This window comes from Schistocerca cancellata, chromosome 4, assembly GCF_023864275.1.
Source record: "Schistocerca cancellata isolate TAMUIC-IGC-003103 chromosome 4, iqSchCanc2.1, whole genome shotgun sequence".
In the NCBI taxonomy this organism is placed as follows: Eukaryota; Metazoa; Arthropoda; class Insecta; order Orthoptera; family Acrididae; genus Schistocerca; species Schistocerca cancellata.
Window position 1 is genome coordinate 54,794,272 of NC_064629.1, and position 13,435 is coordinate 54,807,706.

General features: G+C 38.4%; 1 protein-coding gene across 2 annotated transcripts in view; it reads left to right on the plus strand.

Moving 5' to 3' along the window:
* The window catches only part of LOC126183720 (uncharacterized), an 89,868-nt gene that overhangs the window by 15,431 nt on the left and 61,002 nt on the right, over positions 1-13,435 (plus strand). For both annotated transcript variants that reach the window (XM_049925909.1, XM_049925910.1), the window contains exon 2: positions 1,349-1,443. In XM_049925909.1, coding sequence (XP_049781866.1) covers positions 1,349-1,443 — 95 coding nt within the window. The remainder of the gene's footprint in view (positions 1-1,348; positions 1,444-13,435) is intronic.

Below are 13,435 nucleotides of genomic sequence, written 5' to 3' on the forward strand. Positions count from 1 at the left end.
GGAAGTTAGGAGTGCTATGAACTGTTTTAAGTGTTTCTTTTAGCAGTACTGGGACTTGTGTCTTCTGAAAGTTTTTATTATGCATTGTCACTAACAGAAACTTTCTGTATCATCACAAACATTTATAGTACTGGTCTTGAGTATGGGGTCTTTATAAAGTTTAAATTATGCATACTGTGGAGACAGAAGTCTGTAATATTATGTCCAGTTAGCACATGAGGCCGAGAAATAACAGTTTTTGATAGGAACAGAAGTGGGAAATTACACAATTAATGGCACATAAATTGTAAGAATTTGGATTCAATGTTTTGATGTGTCATATACGAATTTACTCACTGTAAACAGTGAATCATCCATGCTTTACACCCTTCTACATGAAGTATCACCTGGAGCTACAATTATATTAATACAATGTTCCTTATTCTACAATAAAAAAAGAGCTAAAGCATGATTCAGTTTTTTTTAATTGTTGGTATTACCCATATGGGAGACATTTCACTTCAAGTCCATTGAAATATGATTAAATATTAGTAATAGAAAAGCAATTTGCACTTTAAGAAATTATGTATGAAGTGAGTAAGGTTGCGGCTTCATAGTTCATTGCCTTAATAATTTAGCATATGATTTTCCTTTAGATCATGTAAGTCAAATTTCCTTTACACCCATTTATTGTGAATGGAAAATTTTTCTTCAATACTATACAAAACTGATTTACATCACCCACAGAACTTATTCTTTTTTGTACTACTGTCATAGAGCAAAAGTAACAAATATTTTAATTTGCCAACTTTCTCTTAAATGATTACATGTCTTAGCTACCATATACATCTACATCTACATCCACACCCTGCAAGCCACTGTGAAGTACATTGCAGAGGATACTTCCTATTGTACGAGACATTAGTGCTTCTTCCAGTTCCATGTAAAGAAACAAAAAGATGAATGAACTGCTATTTCCTATTTTTCCTCATTTACCACTTTTGTTTTCAGAAGATTCTAGAAACTCAAGTAGTTCTGGGATTCAAATTCATCTTGTTCTTGTCTGTTACACTGTATACAGTTGTGGAATAATAGGTTTCTAATAACTCTAATAACTAATGATTTATGTAACTGTATGATCTTCACTGCTTACATTTTATATGGATGCAAATTTGTGTCATCTATACAGATAACTGCTGTTGTAATTGTTGCTTGGTAAATTCTATTACATATCTAGTACACTGTAAAATTCTATTAACCATTTTTAAATTTTTTTCCTCATAACATTATTAGTATCCAAATGTATTGCACTTAAGATCATCAGTAAGGAATAGGATAATATGGTCTGCATAACATCTTTTTATTTTAGGATAATACTCCAGTTTACATCACTGCAGGAGTTTCAGGAGGTCTCTTTTTTGCACTTTTTGTGATAGTTATCTTCACATACTGGCAGCTCAGTAGGTAAGTAACCAGTAAATGTAAATGTATACAAACACATTTAAATTATTATTTGTAAATGCTTTTGTCATTTTTTATTTTGTAACTTGTATCCATATATCAATTTATGGACAGCCAGTTTGCTACATTTTTCACTTGTTATGAACCTATAATAATAAACAGATTAGTTGCCTTAAACATCACCCATAGATTTTTGCATTTAGATTCTCTGTTATAAGCAGAATCTTTTCAGAAGTGAACAAGATTAGTCTGCTGATTCTGAGCAACAACTTAGAAACAGATTTTATTGTATTACTGGTAGCTTCAAAAATTGTAGACTGTTAATTTCAGTACATAGTAGCTTCTAAAAATTACATAATTTCATGATTTGCACCAACATGAGATGTGCAGACCTACAAACCTTAGTTATGAAACCACAGCACACAACTGAGATAATATTTGGTTCATAGTTAACAACAAAAAAGTTTACTGGTATAAAACAATTTCATGACCACACTGATTAAAGTGAAAGGAGTTACTACATGCTCCATGGGCTGTAGGTTATGAAGAAAAATAAAATACCTGTCAAGTTTTAATTTTTCTTCATACAAATTCCATCTAATTAATACTTATCTTCATTTCAGAAGTAACTTAGAAACACTTAAAACACAAATACCCCTATCCACTGCTATTAAATTCTAAGATTTATGGATTAGGTAAAACTTTTTATCCCAGAAGGGACTCGTTAAGTATTTTATGTCAAAATTTCCTTTTTATGGTACCACACTCTTTTAAATAAAAGAAATTTATCTTACATTTTTCCAGTGACTAGGTGCAGTTCTTGAAGTGTGATTCTCAATATTTTACAAACATACCTATAGTTGCCATAAACCTTTCATCAAGCTCTAAATTTTTCCGGTTAGAAAATTTCTTCATGTATGAAAACAGGTGTAAGTCAAAAGGTATCTACTTTGGTGAACAGAGTAGATGATCCAACAATTTATACTTCAGATTTGCGTGTTTTCCCATTACATAACTAACTCAATGGGCAGGTGGACTGTTCTGATGAAAGGTAACATTTTGATTTTTAAATATAGGCCTCTTCTTATACAATATTTTATACAGTTGTTCCAGAAGACTTGTATAGTGGTTGTCAGTTATTGTTTTCCACTTTGGAAGATAACCTTTCAGAGAAATCCCTGTAGCATCCCAGAAAACACTGAATGTAATACATTTCTTTGCATGGCTACCTTCCACAACAACTCTTAAAATAAGTTATTATTAGTTTCTCCATTTTAAGCTTATTGCAATTTAAGTAAAGATAACTTTACACCAAATGCATTTTACTTTTACTTATAAACCATCTTATGTGGTCATTCTGCAAATGGATACATATATTTACACATTTTTGGTGTTTTAAATTAAAAATAGTGTTTTGCATAAAAAGTTGGTGTGCAATTTACTTATGATACTTATGTTAACCAAGAGGGAGGAAGCATGGTCTGGAGAACAGGCAAACATGGCGCAGGAACGCCATAAGTAAAATGCACAACTTTATATACAAAATGCTGTTTGTAATCTAAAAAATGAAAGATGTACAAACATATGTATCCAATTTGCAGAATGACCACTGAAGATGCTTCATAATTAAAAGCAAAATGCATTTGGTCTAATATTCTCGTTTATTAAATTTCAGTAAACTTGAAATGGAGATACCAATAACAACTGACCATGATCTTTCAAGCAGATGAAATCAGTGTCACCACTTTGCTGTAGTCTTCTTGTAATGAACTTCCTCACTCACAATAACAATTCAGCATACAAAATCTGTTAGATTTTTATTTTAAATTTTCTAAATATTTCTTAGAAACCCAGTTTCACATTTATTTTTTTGACATCATTCAATGTGTGTGTCACCTTCCTTCCACAAGCCCTTCTCACAATTTATCTCACTTTTAAAATGTACTTTATATCTGAAGAAATAAATCTCGGCTGAACAGCCTGGTATGATTGTGCACAGGACACAATATTTTGGCAATCGACCACGTTGCCACCGTCAGTGCACCAATGTACTGACCGGTGGTGGGCTGGCGCCAGATATATATAGGACAATCTCCCTCCTCCCTCAGGTGCTTCCTACAAGTCGGTGCGGTCCACGCCCCACACGCGGTCCAGGTCCGTTGTCCGTTCTCCCGCCGTCTGGGTGCCGCATCCTACGTCTTCTCGTTTAGGAGGGACTGCCGGCACCGCTCTCGTTATTCTTCCCTCCTCCCCCAAAGTCAGTACACTCTGGGAAAGATCCTTTTCCTTCTCAATCTGGGTGATCGTGGGTTCCCACGCCTTGCTAAGGATGTAACCGCTGTCACGATTTAGTTGTGGCTCCCTTACTCTAATCTCTATAGCTTCTTTGATAACACAGTCCCAGTATTTGGAAGTCTGTGTCAGGACTTTGGTTTGGTCATAATCCACGCTGTGGAGTTCCTACAGGCAATGCTCAGTGATTGCCAACTTACTGGGCTGTTGCAGTCTAGTGTGTCGTCGATGTTCTCAGCATCGGTCCTCAGTGGTATGAACGGTCTGACCTATGTATACATTCCCGCATTGGCAAGGTATCTGATAAACCCCTGATTTACATAGACCGAGGTTGTCATCGACACTACCGAGAAGGCTCTCGGTTTTGCTCGGAGGACGGAAGATGGTTTTCACTCGGTGTTTATGTAAAATGCGTCCTATTTTTCTGGATAAGTCCCCACAAAATGAAATAATAGCAAGGCCGCCTCCTCCTGAGGTTCATCCTCAGTTTCCACCGGTTATGCAAGTGTGGGATGTAGAGCCTTCCGAATTTGTCCTTCCTCATAACCGTTCCTCCAAAACACGGTCTTCAGACAGTCCAATTCTTGTCCGAGACTGTCCCTGTCAGAGATGGTGTGAGCTCTGTGCACGCCATTCTTTTGTGCCGAGTGGTGGCAGCTATCCGCACGTAGGTACAAATCGGTGCACGTCTTCTTCCTATACACGCCGTGGCCCAAAGTGCCATCAGCTTGTCGTTTAATCGAAACATCTAGGAAAGGGAGCATCCCCTTCGTTTCGATCTCTGTGGTGGACTTAATATGCTCGTGTCTGGAGTTAATATGTGTGAGGAAGTCTGCCAGTTTATCTCTTCCATGTGGCCAGATAATGAAGGTATCAGCCACATATCTAAAGAAACAGACAGGTTTTAGATGTGCTGATTCGAGAGCTTCCTCCTCGAAATGTTCCATTCTTTATATCTCTTTTTGATATGCCTGTGGTGTTAGTTATTACAGACACCTTCATTATTTTTTATCCAATTGGTCATGATTTTCTGTTCTCCAGTTGCTTTGTTTATGTATTTATTCATTACAGAAGAATTCAAGATTTGTTCTGAATTATGGAAATATGTTACACATTTGGTACAAATGAAGATAGTCTTTTTCTCTGAAAGGAATTTTGTAGTGACCTGCATAGATTCCACATCCAGTATCCAGGTGTACAGCTGTAAGGCAGGTCACAGAAGCCAATAGCTGCTAGGACTATCAGGGCCCGCCACTCACGGGTGCACGTGTAGCCTCTCCTCCGTGCATGCCATCAGTGAACCAACAGCTTAAAGAGTCAGGCCTGACTAACCTCATCCTCAGTTACATATTGACATTCTGACTAGAATTATTGGACTAGTAGTGTAGCCACTCCCCTGCATGTCTTCTTGTACAAGTTATTTCTAGATGTAATAATGAGTTTTGTCTGTCATTTTCTGTGCGTTCTTGTGGTTAGAACAGATTGTTTAATACTATAATAACACTTATTATTAATCAAAACAGCTTCCCTTTAAACTTATGAGATATTTGATGACTATATATTAGCAGTCACTATTTGCACATTCTGTGTTATGCCTTTCCAGGTGAAAGTAACGTTGTAACTTATAGTTATATTGTTATAAATATATACATCTTTGTTCAGACTGTGTTCTGTTTATGTTTTAAAGTTAGTTGAACAGTTTAAAAAATATATATTGATAGCAATGTAAGTAATTTCTCACTCTTTAATATTCTTTAATGTGACTCATTATAACTAAGATTCCACAGAGTCTTTACTGTCTTTTTTAAGGATTAACAGGCTCTTTATATTCTTGGCTGCACCAGAACCCTCCTCCGCTTACATTATGTCGATGTTAAAGTGTTGAGACACTAACACAAAATATGCAATAGGTGTTTGCTCATAACTGACAACTTGTCACATTGCATAAACTGATTTTTTTTAAAGTAAAAAATCCCAAGAGAGATGGCTGTCGAACATTAAACCGAGAACAGTAGTTACGTCATCATAACTTATTTGCCTAGATACTTCGAGTATAACATTCCATTGAATTCCATCAGGTCGATGGCCTTGTTAAAACTGCATTAACTGGTTGAAGTACAATAAAAAATAAACTAAAATAAATAAAACACTACTTCTGTGATCAGGCTCACAGGATGATATGACACTGACTGGCTACTGTTGCATCCCCTACCAAATTACAGTGTTTGCATAGGGTATGAAAGGGTGTGGTGGCATCACATTGCACTCCCAGCTACTGTCAGGGTTTCAGACTTTGGAGCTGTTACTTCTCATTCAGGTAGCTCATCAGTTGACCTCATGAGGCTGATTGTATCTTATTCCAGTACTTCCACGAAGGGAAAATCCGTGGCAGTACCAGGAATTGAACACGGGCCATCTGCTTGGCAGTAAATAAAACACTCAGCTATGTAGACAAAGCACTGAGGTTTATGCTCAAGAGATTACTTTTGAAGCAATTGCTCAAGCTGCGTGAGACACCAGAACAATTCAGTACGAGATCATTCTTATTTGGCCACCAGAAACCAACTGTTGTTACTTCATAATAACAATATATTATATATTTCATTATGCTTGTAATGCCCTTCTAAACGATCATGGAATATGTTCAGCATTGTTTTCATAAGAATGACAAGCTATCAGGACATGAAGAGAGGAAACAAAAACTATAATTCAAAATGTGAAGAGCACTCAGTGCAAATGTATCTAAAATGAAAGAAACAATGTCCGATAATTTGAGGAAAACACTTGACAGAAATCTGTTTCAAAATGATCTTTCTGAATACAGTTAATACAGTTTTCATTCCAAATGTCACAAACACAGTGAAGATCTCTTTCTCTCTCTCTCACACTCTCTCTCTCTCTCTCTCTCTCTCTCTCTCACATCTCTCTCTCTCTCTCTCTCTCTCTCTCTCTCTCACACACACACACACACACACACACACACACACACACACACACACACATGCACACTATAAAGCTATATAAATTCCATATGATGGGAAATGAAGTGATGAGTTGTTTTGTGCTATTAGAGTCAATGCATAGGACACTGATTAATAGAAATTGCTCGTAATGCTATAAATAATGCAGATTAATTCATAAAAACAAGAAATACTGTTTCCACTAATCCATTCAGTGGAATGTAAATAGAGGAAGGTTTTCTTTATTAGGAAATTAATATAATTAGTTAATTTTGGATACTATGGTGTTTGGATACAAGTGTTCTTGATCATTTATATAAATAGTTCTCTCATGTTTTAAATAAGAAACCTTTGAATGTTAATATGAGATAAGAGATTTCTTTACTGAAAATGAGATACATAATAAGACAAGAGCTGTATAGTACGAGTTACTGCTTCACATTATATGCAGTTAATTAAATACTTCTCAAACAAAATCTGTTATGGAACTGGAATCTTCAAAGATGGACATTGATTTACTATGAAGTGACTGAGCAATTTTTTACTATTAGGCTTACCTTACTGCACTTTTATTCTTAAAAAAGGATGCACATTGACCGTGCTAACATAGTCAGCTAGAAGTGCACAATTTAAAGGAGATATAATGAGTAATGTCATTAGTGACTCAGTCTACTCTATAATTGTGAAAAAATTCCCTTTCCCAGTTTCCACCAAAGACAGATGACTGTGAAAGAGCTATTTGATTTCAGTCTTCCTCGGCATATTCCACTGATGAATTCTTCTCAGGTTATCAGCAGAGTGGTGGCATCGTCTTGTTGCAACATTTCAATTAGTTTCGTATCCATCATCTTCTGGCAAAGTGTCGGGATGCTGTGTTCTGCATATCTATATAGCTGCTCGGCCATCATCCGATACTGTAGGCTGGCCAATCACATTCCTCCGGAAGTAGGGTACCACGTCGGTGGTGGTGGGGGGTCCGTGGCGCGGACCGGCATCGAAGTCCGGGGGCTATCCCATCTGTCTGTGGATGCCACTGCCTTCAGATTGGAGCGTTCCTGACGTATTTTGTTAATTGTGGGATTCCATGCTGCACTGAGCTGAAAACCGCTATCCCTGTTTACTAAATTGTTGTGCAGATGTATCTCCATTTCCTCTTTGAAGATCAAGTCCCAGAAACCGTTGTCACTGCACAGCTTCTACATTTTTTCGAATTAAAAGGTGTGTCTCTCAATAATGCTATGTTCTGCTACAGTGGATTTGTTCATCTGTACTAGTCATAAGTACAGTGCTGAGAGATACATTGTTGCGCCTGCCTGATATATTCTATCCTACATTGGCACTCAATACTGTAAATGCCTGGCATCTGCAGCCCCAATTGGTCTTTGATTGAGCCAAGTATATCTTTGACTTTTTTCAGTGTGCAAAAGATGGTTGTTATTTCGTGCTTCTTTAGTATTCTTGTGATATTGGCTGTTGGCAGTCCAGCAAGCGGCAGAAATGCCACACGTTTTGTTTCATCTTCTTCTGGTTTCTCCTCCCACATCTTGTCTGCATGCAAGGCATGTTTTATCTGTCTCAGTGTAGCCATTCTTATGGAAGGTTTCCCACAGATGTGCTAACTCACGCGGCAAACTCTCGCTGTCACAGATCAACCTGGCTCTTTGTACTAAGGTGTTCAGTACTGAGTTACATTGTGCTGGATAGTGGTAGCTCTAATCATTGAGATATAAGTCCATGTGCATCTTCTTCCTGTAGACAGAGTGTCCCAATGTACTGTCTGGATTTTTCTTGATCAAAATATCCAAGAAGGGAAGGCAGACATTCTCTTCTACCTCCATGGTAAATTTGGTGCTGTCACGTATGCCACTGAGATGGCGTAGGAACGCCTGAAATTTTCCTTGCCATGGGGCCACACTACAAAAGTGTTGTCTACATATCTGTAGAGCACCTTTGGTTTATGGTGGGTGGTGTTCAGTGCCACATCTTCAAAGTGCTCCATGTACAAGTTGGCAATACCTGGGGCCAGGGGGGAACCCATGGCAACACCATCCACAAGAAGAAAGCCACCAACAAACAGTGCCAAAAGTTCCTCAGACTTCCGGGCAGATGTCAACAGGAGGAGAAAGCCAGCAATATTAAGACTGTCATCAACCTGGCAGGGAGAGAGCTGGATGAGCCGACAATCTCAAGCTCTCAGAGAGCTTCTTTTCAGTCCTTCTTCTCCAAATCCAAATCCCTTTCAATAATGTCCAGCTTGTTGCAATGTGAATAACATACAACCGACACAGGTCTGTATACCTTGCTGCTACTATCTACTAGACTCCTATCACTGAAAAAATTTGGGGGGAGTGAATCATGTGTGTTATGTGTCTGTAAATTGTGCAAAGTTTCTTCTGAGTGTGATCATATTTTAACTATCTGTGTGTTACATTTTCTGAGATGGAAATTGGGAACCAGCCAAGAATTTGTTTAAACGAGTACGGTAAACCATTTAAAAACCATGCCACACTGATTTGTGCATCAACTATCTACCACATGGATTCACTTCAGTTCTCGCTCACCTTCCTACCTCACAAGCCAGACCATTGCACATTATGCTATATGAGCAGGTATTGCTTGTAGTACGTGTAACATTAGGATTTTCTTTCATTCTTTTTATATACACCATGCTACCTCAAGTACTGTCTTTTCCTCTATGAAGGAGGATGGTAGACACAAAAAATAATCGCAATATTTATAAATGGTGGAAGTTTCAGTTGCAGTTGCACATAAGAACTCCTCTTTATGATAATATGAAACTGATTTAAGTATGTACACAAGTTACAATGACAGGAAAAAAATCATAGCACCAAGAAGGAGTTTCTACATTTGAAAGATGATGATTATTCAGGTTTCACAATAATTGTATATGCAAATCAGGTTTGCTTTAATACAAGCTGTAATGGTCCTGAGCATTAGTTGCCTTTGAGATTGGATGTGCTGAGTTGATGTTACTCAAGAATGCCATTAAGCCAACAGAGACACCATTATCAATTACTCACTGAGTTTGAACAAGGTTGTGTAATAGGGCTATGAGAAGGTGGATGTTCCTTCTGCAGTAATGGAGGAAGACTTGGCAGGAATGTAGCCAATCACAGAAGACCAGGCTACGGGTGGTCATGTGGCACTGCCAAGAGGGAAGACGGTCGTGTTCAGCATATGGCTCTGGTGCACCACACTGCATCTGCAGTAGCAATCTGAGCAGCAGTTGCCACCGTGGTGATACAATGAACTATTACAAATCAGTTGCTTCAAGGACAGCTCCGAATCAGATGTCCTGTTGCATACATTCCACTGACCCAAAGAGCTGCCATTTGTTACTTCAGTGGTGTCAAGCAAGAGCTCATTGGAGAGCAGGGTGTAACTTTCTGATGAAGGCTGGTTCTGCCTCAGTGCCAGTAAAGGCCGTGTGTTGGTTATGAGGCCAATTGAGGGCCTGCAACCAACTTGTCTGCATGCTACACACACTGGACATACAACTGGAGTTATGGTTCGGGGCGAGATTTCATATGACAGCAGGAGCACTGTTGTGGTCATCCAACACACCCTGACTGCAGAATCTTCATTAATTGGTGATTTGACCTGTCAAGCTCACATTCATGAACAGCATTCCAGGAGTGTCTACCAACAGGATAACCACTGTTGTAATCCAGCATGCTCTACAGTGCGTCAACGTGTTGCCTCGGCCTACTCGATCACTAGATCTGTCTCCAATCGAGCACATATGGGACATCATCGGAGAAGAACTCCGGCATCATCCACAAACAACATTAATGGTCCCTGTACTGACCTATCGAGTGCAACAGGTGTGGAACTCCATACTACAAGCTAACATCTGGCACCTGTACAACACAATACGTGCATGTCTGCATGCTTTCATTCAACTGTCTGGTGGTTACACAGGGTATTAATGACTTAGCATTTCACATTTGCAACGGCTTATCTCACCATTAGATTTTCCGCGCGGGGTAGCCAAGTGGTCGGAGGCACCTCGTCGCAGTCGACCTGGCTCCCCCTGTCAGAGGTTTGTCTTCTCTCAGGCATGGGTGTGTGCTTTATCCTTAGCGTAAGTTAGATTAAATAGTGTGTAAGCTTAGGGACTGATGACCTCAGCAGTTTGGTACCATAAGACCTTACCACAAATTTCCAAATTTTTCCCTTAGATTAATCTGTGTTAACCATTTAAATATGTTACCTAGACAAATTTATTCCCAAAGTTTCCTTACTTTACATTAATTGTTATTTGGTATTGAATTTTTTTCCATCAGAGTATTTGTAACTTTTACATAAAAATGGTCGTATTGTAATACCTTTCTAGTGCCCATTGTGTTAGTAAGGGATAGACAAATTGATTCATCGTTCAAGTGATCTTGATGTTTCATTTGACCACAAGCACTTATGCTCTCATAGATTTATAAACTTCTACCTGTTTCATTTTCATCGGCCCATGGCCACAATTTTATGTGATATTTTCTGTTCCTTTCTCTGCTTTGGTTCTGTATCTTTCCTTCCCTTTTTCTGTGCTTGCTTCCATTTTATTGTTAGCAGGAAAAAATTAAATTTGGTATCCCACAAGGTACAGCATTGTGACCACTCCAACTTTAAACCTGCTTGAATTATATACCAAAGTCATTAACAGATCATGCTAGACTTTTTATTTGTTAATGACCTATGTTTACTAACAGAAACCACAAAATCATCCACATCAAATGCAGACAATGAGACAGTAGAACAGTCATGTAATTGATTTACAACAGAAAGTTTGCCAAAAACCAACCTGATGGCTACTAATGTTAGTATAAATCAAAGGCTCCAGAAATATTTTTATAGCTTACTTCACAAATGATACATTCTATATATAAAATTCTTTTATGTCCACACCCACAGATAATTAAAATGTAATCATCATATTGATAAATTGATCATAATAAGTCACTATAGCTTGCTTTGCACTAAGAAAACTTCCTAATTGTGTTAACCACTATATACAATTGTTAACATATTTTGAGGTCTTTCATATGCCATTCTATTATTAGATAACCTTCCAAGTGGCTGCTGTTATGATCTATGAAGTCTTTATAGCCATAAAATGGGCCATGCAGATTTTATGTAGAATTCTCAAATGAGCCAGTTTCAGATCCCTCTTCAATGACCTTGGAATTCTTGCACTTACATGCCTACACTTTTACTTTTTAAAACTATATTTTAATAATGAATTTCCCTATCAGTTGTAGAGATCTTCAGATTCAAGGTTTGCATGTTCCTACCAACACTGTAGGAAACAATGTTTCTTGTAAATATGTCATTATCAAACAGTACATAGGTCAGGAGTCCACTACACGCAACAAGTGGCTACACGGGTAGCAGGGATTGTGTGGCATGGGCTGGGCGGTTTTTTAGGTTAGATGGCCTTGGGCAAGTACAGAAAGGGCAACAGCCTCAACGGGTGCAGGGCAAAGTCAGGACATGCGGGGACCAAGCAGCAATCGGTATTGTAATTGTAAACTGTTGAAGCTGCGTTGGTAAAGTACCGGAACTTCAAGCGCTGATAGAGAGCACCAAAGCTGAAATCGTTATAGGTACAGAAAGCTGGCTGAAGCCAGAGATAAATTCTGCCGAAATTTTTACAAAGGTACAGATGGTGTTTAGAAAGGATAGATTGCATGCAACCGGTGGTGGAGTGTTCGTTGCTGTTAGTAGTAGTTTATCCTGTAGTGAAGTAGAAGTGGATAGTTCCTGTGAATTATTATGGATGGAGGTTACACTCAACAACCGAGCTAGGTTAATAATTGGCTCCTTTTACCGACCCCCCGACTCATCAGCATTAGTGGCAGAACAACTGAGAGAAAATTTGGAATACATTTCACATAAATTTTCTCAGCATGTTATAGTCTTAGGCCGAGATTTCAATTTACCAGATATAGACTGGGACACTCAGATGTTTAGGATGGGCGGTAGGGACAGAGCATCGAGTGACATTATACTGAGTGCACTATCCGAAAATTACCTCGAGCAATTAAACAGAGAAACGACTCGTGGAGATAACATCTTGGACCTACTGATAACAAACAGACCCGAACTTTTCGACTCTGTAAGTGCAGAACAGGGAATCAGTGATCATAAGGCCGTTGCAGCATCCCTGAATATGGAAGTTAATAGGAATATAAAAAAAGGGAGGAAGGTTTATCTGTTTAGCAAGAGTAAAAGAAGGCAGATCTCAGACTACCTAACAGATCAAAACGAAAATTTCTGTTCTGACACTGACAATGTTGAGTGTTTATTGAAAAAGTTCAAGGCAATCGTAAAATGCATTTTAGACAGGTACGTGCTGAGTAAAACTGTGAGGGATGGGAAAAACCCACTGTGGTACAACAACGAAGTTAGGAAACTACTGCGAAAGCAAAGAGAGCTTCACTCAAAGTTTAAATGCAGCCAAAACCTCTTAGACAAACAGAAGCTAAACGAGGCCAAAGTTAGCATAAGGAGGGCTATACGTGAAGTGTTCAGTGAATTCGAAAGTAAAATACTAGGTACTGACTTGACAGAAAATCCTAGGAAGTTCTGGTCTTACGTTAAATCAGTAAGTGGCTCGAAACAGCATGTCCAGACACTCCAGGATGATGATGGCATTGAAACAGAGGATGACAAGCGTAAAGCTGAAATACTAAACACCTTTTTCCAAAGCTGTTTCACAGAGGAAGACC